General features: G+C 44.6%; 1 protein-coding gene across 1 annotated transcript in view; it reads right to left on the reverse strand.

The window, feature by feature from the left end:
- KCNB1 (potassium voltage-gated channel subfamily B member 1) overlaps nucleotides 1-9,551 on the reverse strand; it is a 194,172-nt gene extending 184,621 nt beyond the window's left edge. The window contains exons 1-2 of the mRNA XM_028735164.2: nucleotides 8,945-9,551; nucleotides 5,173-5,837 (exon numbers count right to left, since the gene is read on the reverse strand). Of these exons, the coding sequence (XP_028590997.1) occupies nucleotides 5,173-5,739 (567 nt within the window). The 5' untranslated portion in view covers nucleotides 5,740-5,837; nucleotides 8,945-9,551. The remainder of the gene's footprint in view (nucleotides 1-5,172; nucleotides 5,838-8,944) is intronic.
- Between the last annotated feature and the right edge of the window lie 15,274 nt (nucleotides 9,552-24,825).

Raw genomic sequence — 24,825 nt, forward strand, 5'->3', positions numbered from 1 at the left:
GGTACCTTGGTTCTCAAATGCCTTGGTACTCAAACAACTTGAAACCCAATCACTGCAAAGTAAGTGTTCCAGTTTGCAAACATTTTTCAGAACCCGAAAGTGCTCTGTTTTGAGTGTTAAGCTTCCAATTTGAGTGCCACACTTCCGTTTTGAGTGGCACACTTCCATTTTGAGTGTTACACTGAGGTCTGTCTGTTTTTGGTATTTATTTTGTTTTTGCGGCTTTTTTATTTTGTTTTTGTGACTGTGTGGAACCCAGTTCAGCTACTGAAGGATTGATTGTGTGGCTGCAGTACATTGTTCATTGCTTTCATTTTATGGATCAATGGTCTCGTTAGATAGTAAAATTCATGTTAAATTGCTATTTTAGGGGTTGTTTTTAAAAGTCTGGAACGGATTAATCCATTTTGCATTACTTTCTATGGGAAAGCGCGCCTTGGTTTTGGAACGCATTTCCAGAACAGATTAAGTTTGAGAACCAAGGTACCACTGTATTAATGGGTTTTGATACATTCAAACCACCAAGAATTGCACTGCAACAGTAGCAGTAGGTGTGGTAGCAATTTCTATTTAGTTAGCTAGTAAAATTTAACCACCGCTGGATCAGAAAATTTATCCACCACTGGATCAGAAAATTTATCCACCGCTGGATCATTAAAAAATCCTCAAAGTGGTTTACAAAAATGTGATTTACTTTTCATCACCAGCATCACTGCAGCTTACCCAGAGGGAGAAAGGAGCGGCAGCAACAAGATCAGTGTAGTGCAGACATGTCAGTGGCAGCACTGGATTCACTCCATGGGGGAATTTACACTGCACTCACCCCTCTCACTCCCATTAAGCCGTACCAGTGCCAATGTTATTGCAACATTTGGAGAAATGTGAAATTTGATAGATAGCTAAATTACGATCCATGCGTTAGTGCAGATTAGGTCAGTCCGACACACGGGGATTTGCTGAGATCCAGTTCATCAGATATCCTGGCTTGGAGCTTAACTTTCCTTCTATGAACGAAACATCGAGTTCATATTCCTGGGAAAGGTCTCTCCATCTCTTGCTTTCTTCTGCAGTTCTCAGCACCCCCTGAAAATCTGCCAAGGGGCTTGGGGGAAACTTGGCAATGCTGTGGGATACCCTAAAATGTTACTGTTTGTTTACATACTGCCTTTTGGCTTTAGAAGAAGAAGAAGAAGAAGAAGAAGAAGAAGAAGAAGAAGAAGAAGAAGACCACCACCACCACCAAGGTGGCTCACGAATAATCAACACACAAAATCAAGTACAAACTATACAAATTATAAAAACTCCAAACAAAATCTTAGCATTTCAAAGGTATGAAAATCCAAATACATTCATCTTGCTGCCAAAAAAGACAATGAGGGCAATTGCCACAAAAATATTAGAAAGAGCAGGAGCCTCTCCCTGGGAATGATTTGGATATAATGTGTGTTTGTGGATCAGGTTAAAGAAGCAGGGAGACTTGGTGGAACCATAGCCTCTTATGTGAACAGAGGAGCAACTCAGCATCCGAGCCTGTGCTAAGAATCTCAGCAGCGGAAGCTCACAAGGAAGTGCAATGTGCTCCCACAATCCACTCTAAATTAGTACATAAGCCTGCAATTGCTAAATGCATTTACACTGGATTTCTCTCTCCCTCTTCTCTCCAGAAGGCAAACCCTAGAATGGATTTGACTTATAAATCACAAAAGACACTTCTTTGGCAAGGATGATCATCCTCATATACAATAAATCATGAAACATCAACAGCCTCTAATGGATTTTGATTCTGTGCCACAGCCGGCCTAAGCCGGAGGCCGACGTTTTGGGATTCTGCACGCATGCCAAAACACCCTGATAAATTATTCACATCCAGCACTGTGACATCTGAAATATATATTTAAAAAGGCAGCCTGGATCAGTCTGTTGTGAGAAATAAAAACGACAATTGGGGTTTTTTTGAAAGCCACACAACATCCCTTTTCCTGACACACTGCATCAGATGTCTCTCGATCCTTGAAACGCCTTCTCAGAACTTTAAAGGAACTATCAGTTTCTTTTACAATCACCGGGCTGTGCTCATGCAGAAGCATCTAATCCAGGTTTTAGAAAAGCGAAGTGTAAAGTCTTCCTGCTAGAATGTGCAATTTGCATTTCACAGCATATTCCGAGACCATCCCACTGACTAGAAGAATCGCAACTGCTTCCATGCCTATTTGTTTGATGGCCATGGTTTTCAAAGATTCTCTCTTCAGAAAATACTACCTGTTGAGATGTCCCGTGGTGTACGCAATGAAGTTCTGCATATTGCAGAAGATTTTGGGAGGTGTTTTGCTCCCTTCTGTTGAATGGTCACTTTAAAATGTGAAGGTTCATTACTGTTTCACAAGTTGTGTATGTCTTTAAGGGCCAGGGCCAGGGCAAATAACGAGACCCAACCTTACAGCTATGAAACATAGCAGGTGCTGCTGAGTTGTGTTAATCAAGCTGTGTCAGCAATTGAGTGTAGTATATAAGAGGCAGCACCTAGCTCTCTGATTACCCTGGGGGATGGGTTGGTGGTTGGGTCTGGTTTGTTGTTGATGTATTTAGTGTATAAGGAGTTTTTGTTTTTGTTATTAAAACCTTGTTTAAGTTATTTTTGAGTCCCTTTTTAATGCATGGTCTCCCCAGCAAGCTCTCTGCAGTGCTACTAAACTGCAAATAGCCAACACCTTCATCCAAGACACTCAAGGCTTTGGGGATGGCACCACTGCCGCATCTCAACTGAGCACACAGTTGACAACATTCCTCTCTTGCTGCACCATACAAAGGAAGGTTGATAACCACCAGCCAGCTGTCACTCCAGGAAGCTTGGGGAAAGGATGTAGCTCAGTGGTGGAAGCTACAGAAGGTCCATGAGTCCAGCATCTCCATGGAGGGCTGTGGAAGGCCCTTGCCTGAAATCCGGGAAATACTGAGCTAGATGGACCAACAGTCTGACACAGCAGGAGGCAGTTTCCTATGTTCTAACCTTTACTGGTCTTCTCACTGAGAAACTCTTGGTAATTTCCCCAGGAGCCTTAGGGTTCCACAGCTTGAAAACCACTGCTTTACTATGAGACCCGCATGGTTTCTTAACAGCTGACCACCTGAGGTTTTCCAATTTAATGCTACACGTTGCTAATATGATAGCCTTCACATTTGCACCCAGTTTCTTTGTGATTATGCTGGTGTTAATTAATTTATTGACTGTATTTGTAACCCAACCTTTTTCTCTCTCCAAGGATCTCAAGGTGGTACATACATGGATCTCCCCCTCTTCAGTCAATCCTCACAACAACCTTGTGCTGAAAGGCAGCAACTGGCCCAAGGTCACCCTGAACCCTGGTCTCCCAGGTCCTAGTCTGGCACTCCTGCAGCAACACCACACTGGCAGCTTCAAGGTCAAAAACTGGTGATGGTGACTTTTGGAGCCTTCATCTTTCCAAGGTGTATCTCACCCACATACCCCTTGAACAAAAAACTGTCGAGCCTGAAGTAGCGTTTTTCACATTATATTTTCTAGATGGTACAAGTATGAAATACTGCATGGGTTGCAATAGGAGATTTAAATCAATACTTTTCTTTAAATACACAAGGGTATGAAAGGGTTAGGTCACTACTTTGGAGTGCTTTAAAAGGGAAAGGGATTGATACAACCATGCACCCTTCACAAGTGATGTGGTGTGTGCATATATCATGTTTTGATGAGCGTAGCCTAAGGCAGCAGTGTTGCAAACTCCTCGCCCATCTGTAAGGCAGCCAAGTTAGAGCAAGTTTCACCTGAAGTTACCTTTTGCTGTTGGGTCTGTATTCCCCATTGCTGACCCATTCTGACTGGCAGAAGATCTCCAGGGTCTTCAACCAGAATTCTTTCATCGCACTGATGCCTGAGATCCTTTGAACTGAAAATGCCAATGAATGAACTTGGAACCTTCCAGGTTCATGCAAGTGTGGACTCTTATCATTAGGCTATGGACCCTCTCCCCTGACTCTTCTGCCCTCTTTTCATGATTTCTTGTCATTCAGTTCTTGACTGAAAGACAAGGCAGAACATCATCCACTTCTATCAGGTGGCTTCGTGTTCGTGTTCACAAAAGAAAGCCCCTGCACAAACACACAAAAGCCACCCCACCCCCCAAATTGGGGCATATCTAAGTGGCAGAGTGAGACTATCAGAGTGGAAGCTTCTAACTTTCTATACCAATTTATGGAATCCCACCAGACTCCATGCAGATACTGTGTTTTTTCCTTCTTTAAACAAAGTCAGTCCTCTGTAATCACAAGAAAAAACAACGTTTTCCGATCTCCCCAAAGTGCCCGAGACTAGAAATGAAAAAAATAGTTGTGGTCCAGGAGAGTGGGATATCAACATAACCGCCAGAACACTGCATCCAGAAAATAGAGAAGCTGGAACAAACATTAGGAAGCCATCACTGTCCAGGGGTAGGGAGAGGAATGGGAAGAGTAGCACACTTGTTGAATTTAAACATAGAACTTAAGTAACTATAGTCTGCATAATATGAATGGTATATCAATATAGTGAACTTAGCTGCTACCAAACCAACAATTCAGTTGACATGGGTAATATTTTCACAGCACATACCAGTAGAAGGAAAACAAACCTCTAGGTAATGAATTGAAAAATGCTATACAGTATTGCAATCACACCAAAAGCCATCCTTTTGGGGATACTAACACCAAACACTCTTCAGGAGATTTGGCAAAGCTCCAATGCATCCATTCATGATTTATGAATATATTACATATCTGGCTTTGGCTACATGAAGTGTTTGCAAAATCTGTCCATGGCCCTTTTAAACTTTCCATTAAGTGCTTTGGTCCCCCACAGAAAGTCCTCTACTCTTGTGTCAGTAAAAATGCAGGAAGTGCAGAATGACAGGTCAATCTGTGTCTATGTCCCCAAATCCTCTCTCTTAAAAACAACACTGAAACATAACTCTGTAATATGAAAGCACAGAAAAGAAAAGAATCGAATGGCACACTGCATTGTGGCAATCCCTTTTGATGCTGAGGGCAGTACAGCCAGGATAGTACAATAAAACACTCAAAGCCCAGTATTCCCCAGCCGTTACTCTGATCAATAGGTACATGCTGTCTCTGCAAGAGATAAAGTATGTGTAGCTTAGACTTTACCTTGGCTGCTACAGAAGAATTGGGCTTCTCCAGAAGGTCCCAGAGCTTTTTCCTCTTCTCAGCGCAGCAGGTGTTATCAAATTCCTCTCCTTCCCTGTCTCGCATTGTTTCCGCTTCCCTCTTGAGCTCCTCGTTCATCTGCTCCTTCTTCTGGTGGTACCTTGCCTGGCAACAGGACTCCAGATAGATCTCATCAATCCCCCAATAGTCCAGTTCTTGGCTGAAGGACAAGGCACACATTTCCTCCATCATGTGCAGCTTGCCAGTGCGGTAAAAGTTCAAGATAGAAGTAAATGCCCCTGGGTGCCTATCAAAGAAATACTCGTTCTCCTCCAAGTTGTAGTCGTCACATATATCCATAAGGGTTTCGTGGGTGTTGCAGTCTCTGAGCTTACCCAACCTTGTCCGTGGCAACCTGTCCAGGGTTCTCCATAAAACCTCGTGGGCCAAGCCACCCACATTAAGCTTGACCCTTCTGGAGCAGGCCTTGCTCCTGACAATCTCCATGGGATCGGGAGGCAAAGAGGTAGTCGATCGAGATCCATGCTTATTCATCCCCGCAGGCATCGCTTGTCTCAGGAAGGCTGGAACAGGCTGATGAAAGCTTCCAGGGCACTCACACTTCTCAGCAGGACCTCTTCATCTGTCCTCCCTCTCCTCCATGCCTGCAAGAGAAAAAAAATCCACAGAGCTACTGGCGACTTCTGGGGATCAAATGAGAGCCTCTTCCTTTGTTTGTGGGCTGCCTGCTTGATCAATTAATCAGGCAGCTGTACAAACAGCTCCGTTAGTCTGCTTGAAGGAGCAGCCGGGACAGAAGGCTGGCTGCAAGAGCACAGGTCGCTGTTCAGTTTAATGGTGCTGAAACTGAAGAGAGCCTTAAGAGTGGTGAGCTGGGGGAAGGGTGCGGGGAGGCGATCAGGCTACCTTTTTTGCCATTGGCCCAGCAAGACTTAGAGCAGCCTTTGCCTGATCTATACATGGCAAGAACTCATTGCAATAGAAGGGAACCCTGTGCGCTGTCCACACCCAGGTGCTGAAATAGATTTCCTAACACGTTTTCCAGCCTCTGGGAAAATACCAGTGCCATGGCACAGAATCACAGAATTGCAGAGTTGGCAGGGATCATGAGGCCCATTTAGTCCCACATCCTGAAGTGCAGAAATATTTTAACCAGCATGGGGTTTGATCCCATAGTCCCGAGATTAAGAGTATCATATTCTACCAACTGAGCTATCACAGTGTTTGGGGCAGTGGTGTTGTCAGGGCAGGCTGCTGGGACAATGCCCCACTCAGCACACACACACACACACACACACACACACACACACAGAGAGAGAGAGAGAGAGAGAGAGAGAGAGAGAGAATGTGGGCCCCTATGTGGCTCACAGGCAGATTACCATGCTTTTGAAGTTACCATCTAAAGAGTCTCCCACCCCAGTGGGATCTGGAAGACCCCATGAACTCCAGTTGGCAGCTCATCGGAGCAGCTTCCATTGTAATTAATTTTGCTCTCCTTGAAGTAATATGTATTCTGTATTCTCATCACCACTACCCACCCTCCTTTTCTTTTGATTTGTGGACTCCCCCCGACTTAAACTGATGCATCGAAGCATTTGGGTATGAGTTACAGTGAACAATCAAGCAAAAGCTGAAATACTTGGTTACTTACGAAAAGAGACCTGTATGTTTTGGTTTAAAGGCAATGTACATAACAGTTTGTCACTATAAGCCCAGTCTGTCCCTCACCCTTTCATACCTTCCCCCCTCTCTCACACACACAAACACACAAATAGATGTCCCAGCTTGATTCTAGGCACGATGAGAATTTGGATGTCCCTAACAAAAGGACTAGTTTGTACAACTATAATAGATTTTGGAAAGGGAGTAGGTGGGAAGTCCGATGTACAGAGTCATCCCCTACCCAAGCTACAGCCACTGGTGTTCATTTGAGTCCCACTGTTTCAACTGGTAAGGCTAACTGAGACATCCAAACACCTTTCCCTAGAGAAGTGGGTGAACCCCAGAGACATAAATGGGAAAACCAGGTACACACCCACCAAGAGGCATATTTTGTGATCCAAGCTTCAACCTTTCATACAAACTCTTCTCGGAAGACACGCTACATACAACGTTGTATATGGGGTAGGATACAAGGGAGGGGGGGCATTAAAAGTCACTATAATTCTGCAAGAAACTCTACACACCAAATTGTCATATGCCTTTCTATACTCCTTCCCCAAATTATACATATAATGAAGCCTGGGATATTTAGGAACTCCATGCTTTGAAGTTAGTTCAACCAATAGCACTTCCTTCCAGGTTTATGAGTTTTAAGACTGGGAAAGTAGCACGCAATTTTTATCTACTGGTTCTCATTTTTTCTTCTACATGCTCTTTAGGAGGCATTTCTCAGTTTTTTCTCTTCTGCCAAAGAGCTGAACTATGAACTTTAAAAGAGAATCATGGAGGTCCCCCCCCCCCTTTTTTTCTTTTTTAGCTATTGGGAAAAAAAGAAATGCTCCAATCTAGTCTCCTCACATGTGCTTCTAATCTGTCCCCTGTTATAAATTTAACTCAAAGACATCAGAGGCACAGGCTGGCACTAATAGTTTACACAGCAGCACCTGATCACACACCGTTCTACATGCAGAAAGTCTAGCATGGAGCAAAGTCAAATGACATTCACAGTCTGATAGTCCTGTTCACATTGGGTATGGGTGAAACAAGCCATATCTATGGCTATTACTCTCTCCTCTCTCTAGTAAGCTCTGGAAAGGCAGATATGTCAGAGACTAATCTTTTGTAAATCACCACTTACAAAGGGTGGTCGGTGAAGGGGTTAGTGGGCTTGTAATGGCCCCATACTAGAACAGATAACATCAGTAGGGGGGTGTATTGTGGTGGGAGGGAACAAAAAAAATAAACTCTCACCTTATGAAGCTCCCTAGTGGAATGAGTGAATAGGGGAGCGGCACACCTATTTTAATTCATTTAAGTAAGATACTTGGGGAAGCAAAGTCTACCGAGCTTAAGTTGGCTACATCTGTTGGTGAGTTTGGGGCAAATGCCTCCAGGGAAATTGGGGCCATTAAGCTCAATTATTTGAAATAAGGCATCGAGAGAAAGATTGGCACACTTCTTGCATTTAAGTCTACAAGAAAGAGAGACTACACCGCGGTGTGTGTACGTTGTTGATGGAGATGGTGTGGAGACAGAGAACCCGAGTTTATAACCTGAGTGTGAACAATCATCACATTTATTTCCAGCTCTTTAAAAAAAGAAAAGAATGTGGGGCTTCTATGGGAAGGAGTGTGAAAGAATTTCCATCTCCTCCATTTATTCCCCCCCCCCCAGCGATAACTAATAGGAGTCGTCATAACAACAGCCTTTAAAAAAGAGAATAATATGCAGCCAGCAGAAAGAGCTAGCAACGCTGTTGCTTATACAAGATGGGAGAAATCCGGGAGAAGAAGAAGAGGAGGAGGAGGAACGGCTCCTTCTCTTTCCCCACGCCTGACTAAAATCCTACAAGAGATTTCAGGGGGCAGGGGGGAATCAGATCCCTCCCCCACCCCACCGACGGGGACCCAACCCTCGATTTGAGGAGCGGGACCCCAGCCACCCTGCGCATCCACACACAGGAGCTGCTGCCTCGGGCAGATGTGATCCTCTAGCTCCCAACTCCGCCTGGGGTTTGCCCCCTTCCCCCTTCTCCCCTCTCCCCTCCCCCCGGGTGCCCGCCTCCCCATCCCCCAATTCCGCCACTCACTTCTCTTGCCACGATCCCGGAGAAAGGAGGCGCCGTGGGGTTCCGGGGGGCGGCGAGGGCATCGGTCGGCCAGCTGGCTCGCTCGCTCGCTACATCCTGCTCCGGGCTAGCTCAGCAGGCAGGCAGGCGTCGCGGGCATCCTCGGCGGCGGCGGCGAGAGATGGGGAGGGGGGCGGGCAGGAGGAAAAAGAAAACCCCACCGGGGATGAAATCCCAGGATAACCCCTTCAGCAGCTGGATGGGGAGAGCGAAGGCAGCAGCTCCCTCCCACCCTCCCGGGCCAAGGCGTCTCCGTGGGTCTCAAGAGGCGCCCCCCGTCGCAACAAGCGTCTCGCAGGCCCTCGCGCCGATCCGGCTGCGCTTCTCGCCCAAGCCCCACCTTCAGCTCCGCCGACGCCGCGCGCGGGGCCCGGGCCCAGCGGGGAGGAAGCGCCCGCCGCTCGCAGTCTGGGAGCGCGGGCCTCTCTCCTTCTTCTCGCCTTTCCTTCTTTCTCCCTTTCGCTTCTTGCTAACGGAGATCAACAAGTCCAGCCTGAGCCTCCAGCTTCGCCCTGCGATTCTGGTTGCGCGGAGTTTGGCTCGAGCGGATTAGAAGTTGGAGGAGAAAGGGAGACGGGGAAGAGGGGAAGGAGCGAGCTCCATCTAGAGGCCGGCATTGCGGAGCAGAGGCGACCCCAGAATGGCTAAAAAGAAAGAGCTGAACAGACTTCCAGACTCCCAACCTTCCTTCTAGGTTTTTAAGCAGAGGTTGGATGGTCATCTGTCATGTATCATCTAGTTGAGATTGCTGCATTGCAGGAGGTTGAGACTGGATGACTCTGGGGGTCCCTTTCAACTCTACCATTCTATGATTAATATAAGCTCAGCAAATGGAATCCAGTTAGTTTTGCTGCGGCCTGATGGTTATCAGCTTGTGGTAAGATGGAGGCTGGCTTTTTCACTGGTAACACCTGTATTGTGCTGTAATAAGAAAAAGACCCATCATCATTGGCATTCAGCCGGCTCCTCAATACACGCCTATTTGGGCAAACATTTTAATGGGACTCTTTTATTGTAAATTTTAATCATGGGTGGGTTTTAATGTTTTGATGAAATGGATTTCTTCTGTATTTTGTTTAGGCATGGATTTTATAACTGATTTTATACTTATAAACCACTTAGCGACCATTTTGGCATGTAAGCAGTATACAAATTAATACATCTTCCCCCCTCCAGGCTGATGATGAGTTCTGATGAGCTCCAAAGCTTGCATATTTATTTGTGTGTCTTCCTTTGGGATCATGTGTGTGTGTATGTGTGTGTATGTATGTATGTATGGGCTCTCTCTCTCTCTCTCTCTCTCTCTCTCACACACACACACACACATGACCAACATTCATAATGTGTATGATCCTTATGTGGCTAAACTGGTACCATCCATCCATGCCAAAGAAGGTAGGTATCAGCAGGTTTGTGGGAAGGGGAACCCCAAGGTAAACAGAAGTGCAAAAGGAGGGACTAAAGAGAGGAACCCCAAGGACTGAGCATGCTCAGGGTTCAAGGAATGCTGACTGTCTGTTGGAGGGTGGCATGCAAACACCCACCTAGCAATGGGAGAGGTGGAAGGAAGTATTCTGAAAGAGTACATGGCTCCTGCAACAGGAACACTCCACTGTGTACCATTTTTATTGTCAGTTCCACTTATTACCTTCCAGTTTCCTTTGATTTCTTCTCTAATGAACCAATAAACCCACCTGCAATTTTAATCTCACTTAAATGACTCTATTCTGGAGAGCAAAGTGCTTGGGTGCCTCTTGAATGAAAACTCTTAAAATGCCCAATATTTTGCTGTGAATCGTCCCTGCTTCAATCACACATTTTATGCCATTCCATTATTTCCTAACGGCTGGTGGGAAAGGGGAGTATTATGTGATATTTTCCACTGTTGACAGATTTATAGATGCCAGAATCCATATGAGAGGCAGCTTTTGCAAGAACCATTCTTCAATCAGTTTCCCCCATTTCAATCAGTTTTTCCCATCTGTAAATGGAATGAAAAAGCTACATCAATTGGAATTGAATTCGCTTTTTAAACGCCTTTCGTGCTTGATACCACATTAACAGCATTCATTCATGATGACACACAAATAAGGCATTTTCTAGGATCCTTGTCACAAGCAGCTTTGCATGACAAGTTTGTTCACAGTTTGGGAGTGAACCCAGTTCGGAAGAGCGAATTTTGCTCCTAACGAAGGCTTTGGCCAGAAGCGTTCTTGCCTAGCTTAGCCTGAAGTATCAGTTGTGCCCAGCAATAACTGGTGGTCACTGAGATTGGTAGGGCAGCAGTCATGGAGCCCAACACTAGGTGGCGCTAGAGCCAGCCTGAGCCAATCAAGTCTAGTTTTGTCCTCCTCCCTGCTGAGTTCTACAAGGACAACGCTGAGACTAAGGGCTTATCCACACTTACCTTTCCTCTGCCTGCTTCCTCTCCTTCCACTTAGATCAGCTTTTGCATATCCTGCCTCAACTGAGAGGGTCTTCATCACTGTGTCCTTCAGAATGAGGAACTGCCTCCCTCAGGAAATCCATCTGGATCCTGCCCAATAAATTTACATTAGGATTTTAAGACCTAGGATTGCTGCTGTAGAAATTGATCTCATATTAGGCAGTATTTTCACTGGAAAGACCAGTTGTTGTTATTGTTAATGACATTTTTATTCCATCCTTCTTCCTATGGTGGCCTACATAGGAAGGTTAGTTCACATTAGCTTCATAATAACCCTGTGAGGTAGATTTGGCTGAAAGAGAATCACCGGCTCATGGTCGCACCCCAACAGTCAATTCTCTCTGCCCTCAGGCTGCAAAGACACCATACATTTAAAGCTCATGACTCCCATCCCAAAGAATCCTGGGAAATGTAGTTTATCCTTCACAGAACTACAATTCCCAGCACCCTTAACAAAGAGCAGGGTTCTTTGGGGGGAAGTCACATGCTTTAAATGTATGATAGGAATGCAGCCTCTCTTTCTCTCTCAACATACAGGCCATTAAGGAATGGAAAAAAGTGTTTCAATCTAATTCATTCAAAAAAGCTTTTTATTGGTTTTGTTGCCCTTTCTAAATCAATGTCAAGATCTCTTTGGCCTGTGTGGAGAACCAGCAAAGAAGCCCAGCTGAGTATTACAAACAGGAGGGGGGAGGTAAGAGAAGTTCTAATTGGAGTTGCCATTACTAATGTTTTAGCATTTGCAGCCTCATTCACACAACCTCATTGTGGTTTCCTTTCCTTGGAAAAGCTGAGAGAGGCCCCTTGTACTTAGTGTCACTGATGATGATGAATCTAAAGCAGTAATGGCTTGTAAGTGTTGTGGAACACCAACAGAGGCAGCTCTATGCACAAATCTGAACCTCCCTGTCTCTGCTTTTGCTGTGGTGAGGATATTGGAGCTTGCAGAGTATATGAATTCTTGGAAAGAGCAAGACATTTTAAACTGTTGGTTCTGCGGCAAGGACGAGGACCTCTTCAGCCTGGGGGTCAGATTCCCTTCTGTTCAAACTTCTGAGGGGGCCACATGGCACCAGGGAGTGGGGCTAGGGGAGGGGAGGCCCACCCTACTTTGCCGCCTAAGGCAAACCTGGAAGGGACCACCAACCCTCCAGCCAATGAAAGACTTCATAGGTGTATCCACATCCACAGCTACTGGCTTGACAACCGCAGTGTAGACCAAGTCCACATTTCAATTCTTTGAAGCAAACAATAGGTTACAGTGGCAGATCATTTAATTCACTTTTTGTTGTTCAGTCATTTAGTTGTGTCCAACTCTTCGTGACCCCATGGACCAGAGCACGCCAGGCACTCCTGTCTTCCACTGCCTCCCACAGTTTGGTCAAACTCATGCTGGTAGCTTCGAGAACATTATCCCACCATCTCATCCTCTGTCGTCCCCTTCTCCTTGTGCCCTCAATCTTTCCCAACATCAGGGTCTTTTCCAAGGAGTTTTCTCTCCTCATGAGATGGCCAAAGTATTGGCACCTCAGCTTCAGGATTTGTCCTTCCAGTGAGCACTCAGGGCTGATTTCCTTAAGAATGGATAGGTTTGATCTTCTTGCAGTCCATGGGACTCTCAAGAGTCTCCTCCAGCACCATAATTCAAAAGCATCAATTCTTTGGCGATCACCCTTCTTTATGGTCCAGCTCTCACTTCCATACATCACTACTGGGAAAACCATGGCTTTAACTATACGGACCTTTGTTGGCAAGGTGATGTCTCTGCTTTTTAAGATGCTGTCTAGGTTTGTCATTGCTTTTCTCCCAAGAAGCAGGTGTCTTTTAATTTCGTGGCTGCTGTCACCTGCTTTAAACAAGGTCAGGTTATTTGCCCAGCTAGCAGTGAGGAACCTCCAGTCTGTGGTCCAAATTAGGCTCATGAAGTCAGGTTTGAAGCAAGCAAAGATGCAGCTGGGCCAAGGAGAGTTTGCAGGCACTGCCATCCAGTTGATGGTGGCTTCTGCATAGCCCCGCACAACACTTTGTGAGTATCAACCATCAGCTGATTGCTGGAGATTGCTAAATGCAGCACATGGAGCCATCAAGCAATGACAATCAGCTGACTGCATAGATTATAGCCCCCAGTCTACTCCTTCAGTGGCTCTCCAATGTCTTAGGCTGTGGCTCCTTCTTTCTACCTGATCCTTCTAACTGAAGATGCCAGCAATTTAACCTTGGGCTTTCTGCATGCAAAGCATGGGCTCAATAACTGAGTTATGGCCCTTCCGCTTCAAAAAGTTGTTTGTTCCTAATAGTTACATAGAAAATATATTGACCACAAGGGAGTTACAAATTACAGAACTCAAGGAATCTTAATTGTCATGGATATTGTGCTAACTAGGTCCTGAGGTTAATGACTAGACTCTTAAGGACTTCACAGTGAACACTGCTGTAAATCACACCTAGAGGGTGATTCTTTTGGACTAGCATACAGATGCCCTGCTCTGAAATGCGAGGAAAGAGCTGAGTTTCTATTCTCCGATTTTCATAGCATTTGCCCTCCCCTCTGTGTTTCTCAGTCACTAATAATACAGAACTTGCGGTTCAGAGAGTTTAATGCCGAGTGCTGAAATGTAATAAATGCAAACTGTAATTCTAAGTAAATATTTAATGATGTTGGCGGCACTACCTTATGGACAAAGCTGCAAAAATTACCCAGAGGCATGCCTGCATGGGAAGAGGAACTTTGCAGAGGCATTTTTGGTAATTGGACACATTAAGTTCAGACCACAGACCTCCAAATGGCTATAGACCCCATTTGTTGCATGGTTTGATTATTAAGACGGAAAGACCTCCAATAGATGCTGCTCTGTGTCAAACGAAAGGCTTTCATTAAGAAGCATTTTGCTCTTTGGGGAAGCTGGACTTTGCATAAGGCTAGCTTCTTCTGAGCTATACCTAATGCCTCCAAAATGGAAAGTCATTGCCAGTATCATAACGCTGTTGTACACATCTATTGTGCAACCACACTTGGAATACTGTGTACAGTTCTTATCTCCGCACTTGAAAGTGGAGATCATAGAGATGGAAAAAGTTCAGATGAGGGCAACCTAAGTGATCAAAGGGGTGGGGCAACTCCTCATGAGGGCTTTTTTTAATTTAGAAAAAAATATAAGCAATGGGGACATGATAGAGGTATATACAATTATGCATGTTGCTCATAATACCAGAACTCATCCATTGAAGCAGATTCCGGTCAAAAGCAGGTACTGTTTAGGGAAGCTTTTAATGTTTAATAGGTTATTGTATTTTAATATTCTGTTGGAAGCCGCCCAGAGTGGCTGGGTAAACACAGCCAGATGGGCGGGGATAAATATAATAATAATAATAATAATAATAATAATAATAATACTTCACATAGTATGTAAATTAGATTATTGGATTTGCCCCCACAAGATGACCAGATTGCAATGTTAAATTAGATGAACTTAAGTGCCATTGACAGTGGTAGGGCAATTTTATCCTGCCTTAAGCCCCATTGGTTTCAATGGGCACTGACTTCTACTAAAGCTTTCTTCAGGCATGAGCCCATTGTGCACAGGGACGCGGACTTATAAAAAATATTGGGGGGGCCCGGGAAAGCTCATGAATAATAAATAAGCTCATGAATATGCAAATAAAGTGGCGCCGCCTCCTCGTGAGCGAATAGGGGAGAGCGTGCTGCGCCTAGCCCCATGGAGTCGGCGCCTATGAGAGAGCCAGAGAGAGAGAGAGAGAGAGAGAGAGAGAGAGAGCCCGAGAGAGAGCGAGAGAGAGAGAGAGCGCAGCCAAGCCCCCTTCACCGCCTGCCCCCCCCGCCAGCCCCCTCTCCCCTCCTCCCTAGGCGGCAGCTCCGCCATGACCACAAACGGCTGCGGCAGCAGCAGCAGCCGCGCGCGGCCCGGGCTCCCCTCGCCGGCCGCGGGAGCCAAGGCGCGCGATAATTTGCTTAAATTATGTCAGCGGCGCCCGGCAGAGCAGCCCTCTCGGCCACGGCAGCCCGGCTCTCCCAGCCCCCGGGGGCCGCCCTCCTCCCTCGCGCAACCGCAGCGTTCCCGCCCGGGGAGGCGGCGCCCCCAGGAGAGGCGGCAGCAGCAGCCGCGCGCGGCCCGGGCTCCCCTCGCCGGCCGCGGGAGCCAAGGCGCGCGATAATTTTTTTAATTATTGGGGGGGCCGAGCCCCCCCAATAAAATTTTTGAGGGGGCTCGGGCCCCCTCAGGCCCCATGGGGTCGGCGCCTATGATTGTGCAACTAAACACAGGAGAGGGCGTGATGGGGGTGAACCTGATAGCTCCAGCCACCTCCTGCCCCCATTTTCATCACCTTCTAACTTGGGAAAGTTGCTCATCTGCTGTGGAGAGCCTTTTGTCCCTGTGGAGATTCCCTGTATATTTTGGAACCCTGATTTTCCAAGAGGCTCCCTGGTGCCACCTCTCATGGGTTGTCAGATGACAACAATGAGGACAGACGGGGTAGAGCAACTGCACTCATCCCTGCTCTCCTACCATGGGGATTGTGTACCCGAAAAAAGGCTCAGCTCGCAGTACAATCCAGCAGCAGCTGGGAGTGGTAGGGTAGAAAGCAGGAGAACCCAACAGTAGAGCCAATGAAAAGGTAGAGCCAACTCATTCCAGTTTTGTACCCAACCTCCACTCTGCTGAGTTCTACAAGGGCAACATTCCGACTAAGGATGAGGAAGCTCTCTCTCTTGGCTGACTGTAAATAGGTAGGCAGCAGGTGAGGGATGGCTGAGGTTTGTGGGGCAGCGTCCCATCTGCCCCAATGGACTTGCCTCCACTGTTGCAATCCTGCAATGTCTACTCAGCTGTAAGGTCTACTTAGGCTACACATTTAAAGCACCAGGATGGCACTTTAAACAATCATGGCTTCCCCCAGAGAATTCTGGGAGCTGTAGTTTGTTAAGGATCCTGAGAATTGTTGTTGTTGTTGTTTAGTCGTTTAGTCATGTCCGACTCTTCATGACCCCATGGACCAGAGCACGCCAGGCACTCCTGTCTTCCACTGCCTCCTGCAGTTTGGTCAAACTCATGCTGGTAGCTTCGAGAACACTGACCAAACATCTCGTCCTCTGTCATCCCCTTCTCCTTGTGCCCTCCATCTTTCCCAGCATCAGGGTCTTTTCCAGGGAGTCTTCTCTTCTCATGACGTGGCCAAAGTATTGGAGCTTCAGCTTAGGAGGCCTCTATTCCCCTCACAGAACTACAATTGCCATGGAAATGAAACTGACAACAACTGGATCCTTCAGATGGAGAATGAATGACTCCCTATTTAGAGATGAACAAATTTGTAAGAAGGCCCTAAAGACATTGAAAGATTACTTTGAGATAAATCTAAGAACAAAAGTTGAAAAAAGAACAATTTGGGACGCGAGCAAAGCCGTGATGCGAGGCTTCCTGATACAACAGAATTCAATCAAGAGGAAGAAGCAAAATGAAAGGAAAGAAAGAATTCTGGAAAAAATGAAGGAAGGAGAAAAGAAACTGAGGTCTAAACCAAAGTCTCATGAAATTTTGAGAGAAATAAAGTATTATCAGATGCAATATATGGAATTGACAAATCAAGAGATAGAATGGAAAATTAAGCAAATGAGACAAAGGACATTTGAGTCAGCAGACAAATGTGGGAAGCTCCTTGCATGGCAATTGAAAAAAAGGCAAAAACTGAATACTGTTACCTGTTTGGAGGTAGATGGAAAGAATATTTATAAGCCAAATGAGATAAGTAATTGCTTCCAAAGTTTTTTCAGGAAATTATATACACAAGGGCCTATGAAGGAACAAGAAATAGACGAATTTCTTAAAAATTATGGACTACCCAAAATTTCAGAACAAAGTAAGTTGACACTGAATGAGAAAATAACAGAACAAGAAATAGAGGATGCCATTCAAAAAACACAATTGGGAAAATCTCCAGGACCAGATGGCTTGACGGCCAGATATTACAAAGCCCTGAAAGAATGTCTAGTGCAACCATTGAAAGAAGTATGCAACGAAATTCTGGAGGGGAAAAAGGCACCCGAATCGTGGAAAGAGGCTTTTATCTCACTTATACCAAAAACTGAGACTGAAAAGAACCAGGTTAAGAACTACCGCCCGATTTCATTATTAAATGTGGATTACAAAATATTTGCAGACATTTTAGCAAAAAGATTTAAGAAAGTGTTGATAGGTGAGATTCATAAGGACCAAGCAGGCTTTCTTCCGGGAAGACACATGTCGGACAATGTGAGGAATATAATAGACATTGTGGAACTGTTGGAAACGGACATTAATAGAAAAGTGGTTTTGATTTTTGTGGACGCGGAGAAAGCCTTTGATAACATTTGTTGGAGCTTTATGAAAAAGAATCTCCAAGGGATGGGGGTAGGCCAAGGTTTTGAAAATGGTATAGGTGCGATATACTCTGAGCAGAAAGCAAAATTAATTGTGAACAATGTGGTAACGAAAGAGGTAGCTATAGAGAAAGGAACACGACAGGGATGCCCTATCTCCCCTCTACTTTTTATATCGGTTCTGGAGGTCTTGTTAAACATGATTAGAAAGGACCAGTTGGTTAAAGGAATTCAGGTCGGAGTGAAAGAGTATAAATTAAGGGCATTTGCAGATGACCTAGTTTTGACTTTACAGCAGCCAAACACTAGTACAAAAAGAGTTTTAGAACTGATCGAGATATTTGGTCAAGTTGCAGGATTTAAATTGAACAAACAAAAAACTAAAGTGTTGGAGAAAAATCTAACAAATGAGGAAAAAGAGAGATTTCAGAATGAAACAGGTTTGGGGATAGCAAAAAAAGTGAAGTACCTGGGGGTGAATTTGACATCGAAAAATGTGAATTTATTTAAAGACAACTATGATAAATGTTGGACAGAAGTTAAGAAAGATCTAGACATATGGTCAAGGCTGAAACTTTCCTTGTTAGGCAGAATTGCTGTTATCAAAATGAATGTATTGCCTAGAATGCTATTTCTGTTTCAGACACTACAAATAATAGACAAGATGGACTGTTTCAAGAGGTGGCAGAAAGACATATCTAAATTTGTTTGGCAGGGCAAAAAGCCAAGAATAAAATTTAAGACATTAACAGATGCAAAAGATAGAGGAGGTTTTGCCCTGCCGGACTTAAGACTTTACTATGAATCAGCAGCGTTCTGCTGGTTGAAAGATTGGCTGCTCCTCGAGAATACAGACATTTTGGATCTTGAAGGATTTGATAATAGATTTGGTTGGCATGCATATATATGGTATGACAAGGTAAAATCGCATAAAAGCTTTAAGAACCATATGGTCAGGAAAGCATTGTATAATGTTTGGATACGGTATAAAGACTTGCTTGAAAGTAAAACCCCCAGATGGCTGTCACCAATGGAAGCTAAAGAGGTGAAAAAACTGAACATGGGTTCAAACTGGCCTAAATATTTTGAAATTATAGAACAGGATGGTGAAAAAGTAAAACTCCAAAGCTTTGAGAAACTGAAGTTTAAGGTGAGAGATTGGTTACATTATCGACAGATAAATGAATTATTTAAACAGGACAGAAAGAAAGGCTTCCAAGTGGAGAGGTCAAAACTAGAAACAGAATTGTTAGAACCCAATACTAAAAATTTGTCAAGAATGTATAACTTGCTGTTGAAGTGGAATACTCAAGACGAAATGGTGAAATCAAGTATGATTAAATGGGCACAAGATATTGGACATGACATTGAACTCGCAGATTGGGAGCAGTTATGGACCACTGGTGTTAAATTTACGGCATGTAATGCCTTAAGAGAAAACATTATGAAAATGATCTACAGGTGGTACATGACTCCTGCTAAGTTAGCGAGGATTTATCATTTGCCCAATAATAAATGCTGGAAATGTAATGAAATGGAGGGAACCTTCTATCACCTTTGGTGGACCTGCCCAAAGATTAAGGCCTTCTGGGAAATGATCTACAATGAAATTAAGAAAGTTCTGAAGAGAACCTTTATTAAGAAACCAGAAGCCTTTCTCTTGGGTATGGTGGGCCAAATGGTGCCAAAGAAGGATAAGACATTTTTTATGTATGCCACAACAGCAGCAAGAATCCTTCTAGCAAAGTATTGGAAGACACAAGAACTACCCACGTTGGAAGAATGGCAGACGAAGGTGATCGACTACATGGGACTGGCGGAGATGACTGGCAGAATTCGAGACCGGGGAAAGGAGGCGGTGGATGATGACTGGAGTAAATTTAAAGTTTACCTTAAAAATTGTTATAATTTGGATGAAAACTAGAAGATCAGGGAAATAAGAGATAAAGAACTACAGCTGTTTTAATAACTTAAGGAAGTTAAATTTATGAAACATAAAATAAGTTCATGACGAAAGGGTTGCTGAAAAACTTTGAAACAAGGATGCAGAAAAGGGGTGGTACGGGGAAGTCGATTTTGTGTTTGTTTACGTTTTTGTTTTGTTTCTTTTTATCTATGGAAAATCAATAAAAATTTATTTTAAAAAAAACAAAACAGAACTACAATTGCCAGAGTTCCCTGTGTAAAGGGATTGATTATTAAACCACCCTGGGAATTGCAGCGCTGGTAGGGGGATAGAGATCTAACCACTCTCAGCACCTGTAAAAAACCCCACAGCATCCAGAATTCTTTGTGGGAAAACATGACTGTTTAAAATAGTATCATAGTGTTTTAATGTATGGTGTGATTGTGGCCTAAATTCAATTAAATGTATGGTGTGATTGTGGCCTAAATTCAATTAAACTTTCTCCCAGGTAAGTGGAGCCTTTCTTACTGCACCTATATTTAATATCATTTTATTTCAAGGGCTGGCATAGGAGAAACTGGTCTTGAGATTTCTTATTTTGGTTGTCACTGCAACCTTCAACAGCACAGAGGTGATTTTTCTTACCAGCACATCAAAATGGGTATTTGTTAAAAGGTCTTAATTGACTAAGCACATCTGTTCACCTCTATTGCACCTGTGCCTGCACCTGTCTTTGTATCTTAAAACACAGACATTGTCATTCACTCTCCACGTGCAAAGGAAGGCTGGCACAAAATAATTTGTTCACAGAGTGACTTAGAAAACTGAAGCCTGACAGATGTAACCCAACCAAGAATGAGGTCTGCAACAGAGGCAGGCATCTTTTTGGGGTCCAAGCTTCAAAAGACTGCCATCATTTATTTATGTTTTTGCTTGTTATTCAAAGTATATATATTTTTTATTCCCCTGCCGAGATGGGTAGTGAAAAATACTAATTAATTTCAGGGAATGACATATGTTGTTGTTTTTAAAAAACCATTCTGAGCCATCATAGCCATAACATAATGAGCTATTGGCTAATTTTTCTTTCTCAAGAGAACCTGGATAAATTCTACAGAACCTCCCACACACTTCACATTTTCCTTTGACCCGACACTGACAGAGTGTGGCTTGCTGTCTCCCTCTCTCACATGGTTGAGGAATCTGTGGGGCTCTGGAGGTTGTTGGACTCCAATTCCCATCAGCCCCAGCCAACATGATCTGTGGTCAGGGATGATGGGAGATGGAGTCTGATATCGTCTTGAGAACCATGTGTTTCCCATCCTGCTCTTCTTGCCAAGTTAGACTGCGATCCTATATACAATTCAGCAGGAGAAAACCCCCGTTGAATTCAGTTTACTTTTGAGTAAACACGTGTAGAATTGTGTTGTTAAGCAACAGTGAGTCGTAACACTTTCTGGGGCTTCTCTATTCTCCACAAAATACACAGAATTCACCTACACCATACATTTGAGGTACATGGGTTCCTGCAAAGAATCCTGGGAACTGTAATTTGCTATGGGTGCTGGGAATTGTAGCTCTGTGAGGGGTAAATGACAGTACCTGCCTTCCTTGGGGAAAGCCATGTGCTTTAGAAATATGGCACAGATGTGCCAATTCTCTGCCTTTTCGCTATTTCCTTGAATATTAGAGAGCCCCATAAGTACCCAGTCACCTGGCAGTAACCGCAGAACAGACATTTTAGGGAAGGACTGTCAATCTTATTTCCCCCTTTTGTGTTTTCGGTTCCTTCCCCCACCCCCCATATTTCATCTTCTACTTTATTTAGGATGCGTGTGCAATGATGTTGGGGAGAGTTCCTCCGAATAGCGGGCCTTACCTTAGGAAAGATGAGGCAGCGTGTCTTGGGTTCCAGATGTGTGTGTGCATACACACCATTAGAGGGCAGCAAACTGTTAGTTATTTCTTAAGTTTTGTTTTGACAGCTGCATCCCACCCTGAGCTTGGGGTGGTGGACCTGAATATAAGCCACCCCACTTTCACCCCACAAGTACTCTGTGTGGTAACAAGACTGAACGATAACCACCCAATTTAAACACATGCACCACTTTTTTCATAAAAAGGATAGGGTTTGCTTTCTGTTCTGTAGTCACGAGCTAGTTCTCATGTACAAAAGGTGACAGTTACAAACACAGGGATGGATCCTAATGATTTCTGTATCAAACTGTAGCTTGCTCTAGTCACACTGTTTACAAGGAAGGGGACTGCCAAAATAATCACTGCCTCTGCCTTCTCCAGGCTGGTGCCCTCCAGATGTATTCGAGTCCCAGACTACAACTCCCACCATCCTCACACAACCCACTGGTGGAAGTTGTAACCCCAAGGATCTGAAGGGCACCAGGTTGGAGAAAGCTGACCTAGCAATGCAGGAATCTCAACATTCGGTTCCCCATCCAGTTTGAAACCATACCAGACCCTGCTTAGCTTTGCAATGTGCCAATAGTTTTATTGCTGCACCACCAGAAGAAAGCCCATAGCTTCCCCATCCTTGTTTTAAAGCAGGTTTTCCTTGGCCAGCCTGATGTTGCTGAACTACAACTCCCAGCATCCTAAGCCATTGGTCATGCTTAATGGGGCTGGTGGGAGTTGTGGTTCAGCAACATCTGAAACCCAAAGGGTGCTCATCAATGGTTCCTCTTCATCCTGGAGAAGAGTGACTAGTGGGGTGCCACAGGGTTCTGTCTTGGGCCCGGTCTTATTCAACATCTTTATCAACGACTTGGATGATGGACTCAAGGGCATCCTGATCAAATTTGCAGATGACACCAAACTGGGAGGGGTGGCTAACACCCCAGAGGACAGGATCACATTTCAAAACGACCTTGACAGATTAGAGAACTGGGCCAAAACAAACAAGATGAATTTTAACAGGGAGAAATGTAAAGTATTGCACTTGGGCAAAAAAAATGAGAGGCACAAATACAAGATGGGTGACACCTGGCTTGAGAGCAGTACATGTGAAAAGGATCTAGGAGTCTTGGTTGACCACAAACTTGACATGAGCCAACAGTGTGACGCGGCAGCTAAAAAAGCCAATGCAATTCTGGGCTGCATCAATAGGAGTATAGCATCTAGATCAAGGGAAGTAATAGTGCCACTGTATTCTGCTCTGGTCAGACCTCACCTGGAGTACTGTGTCCAGTTCTGGGCACCACAGTTCAAGAAGGACACTGACAAACTGGAACGTGTCCAGAGGAGGGCAACCAAAATGGTCAAAGGTCTGGAAACGATGCCTTATGAGGAACGGCTAAGGGAGCTGGGCATGTTTAGCCTGGAGAAGAGGAGGTTAAGGGGTGATATGATAGCCATGTTCAAATATATAAAAGGATGTCACATAGAGGAGGGAGAAAGGTTGTTTTCTGCTGCTCCAGAGAAGCGGACACGGAGCAATGGATCCAAACTACAAGAAAGAAGATTCCACCTAAACATTAGGAAGAACTTCCTGACAGTAAGAGCTGTTCGACAGTGGAATTTGCTGCCAAGGAGTGTGGTGGAGTCTCCTTCTTTGGAGGTCTTTAAGCAGAGGCTTGACAACCATATGTCAGGAGTGCTCTGATGGTGTTTCGTGCTTGGCAGGGGGTTGGACTTGATGGCCCTTGTGGTCTCTTCCAACTCTATGATTCTATGATTCTATGATTCTATGAAAGGCCAGAGGTTGCTGACATGTGTTTTGTAGCAAGTGAGATTGTTGAATACAGGCTGATTAGGGACGTGGGTGGCACTGTGGGTTAAACCACAGAGCCTAGGGCTGGCTGATCAGAAGGTTGGCGGTTTGAATCCCCGTGACGGGGTGAGCTCCCGTTGCTTGGTCCCTGCTCCTGCCAACCTAGCAGTTCAAAAGCGCGTCAAAGTGCAAGTAGATAAATAGGTACCACTCCAGTGGGAAGGTAAACGGTATTTCCGTGCACTGCTCTGGTTTGCCAGAAGTGGCTTAGTCATGCTGGCCACATGAGCTGGAAGCTGTACGCCGGCTCCCTCGGCCAATAAAGCGAGATGAGCGCCACAACCCCAGAGTCGGCCATGACTGGACCAAATGGTCAGGGGTCCCTTTACCTTTTTAAGCTCCAAGATGGGTGTGAAACACCATAACTTGCTGATCTGCATCTCTTAATGCAACAGACAGGAGCTCTGGGCACAGTTTCCCCACATTGAGTGCCATCACTTACATCAGCAAGATCTGACTATCCTGGAGATTAAGCTTCACCACGAACCTCTTCCTCCTGACATGATTTAAACATTCCACTTACTTAATGCAGAAATTTACAGATCTGTTAAATTGCTATTTGCAGTTGTAATTTAAAGGTTCACTGCTACAGCCATTAGAAACCAGAAGCTTTGGCTTTTCATGCAGATTCAAAGCTATGATTACAGGGGCACAGAGGGCATTTGCTAATGTGCCCATTCCCAGAATAACTATAAAACATGTGAATTGGGCCAAGACCTGTAATGAGGACAAATAAATTCTAAGGGAGGGGGGTAATAATCTAGTTCAGTACCCTTTATTTCAATGTTCAGGCTGAGAGTGCCATAGCTTATATAGCCAAAATAGGCACCAGAAACACAAAAGTGGAAGATATCAGCAAGCATACGGGAAACCACAAAATCTGCAGAACTGCAATGACAAAATCTCCACACACACCCCAAAAAACCTTAGGAAAAATCCTTAAGGGGAATGGGTGATTTCTCCCTCCCCAAAACCCAGTGAGGACTGTAGGCGCAAATGTTGACTTGCTTTTCGGAAGTGGTAATGGAATGGAGTAACCTGGAAATAGGCACACGGGCTGACTGGCTGGCACAGTGAAGAGCAGCACTCTGCACTGAAGCATTTTGTTATTGAATGACTCTTGGACCAAGCGGAGAGCCAAAGAGGAACCCACCCAGATAAGTGGCTGGGTTTGTTTGTTTGTTTGTTTGTTTGTTTGTTTGTTTGTTTGCAAAAATAATTCTGTACTGCCATCTAATGCAAAATACTGAGGCTGAATACAACAAAATATACAAATACAATAAAACATTTTTTAAAAAATACAACAAAAGCAATACAAAGTAATCATTAAAAT

This window comes from Podarcis muralis, chromosome 5 (genome assembly GCF_964188315.1).
Source record: "Podarcis muralis chromosome 5, rPodMur119.hap1.1, whole genome shotgun sequence".
In the NCBI taxonomy this organism is placed as follows: Eukaryota; Metazoa; Chordata; class Lepidosauria; order Squamata; family Lacertidae; genus Podarcis; species Podarcis muralis.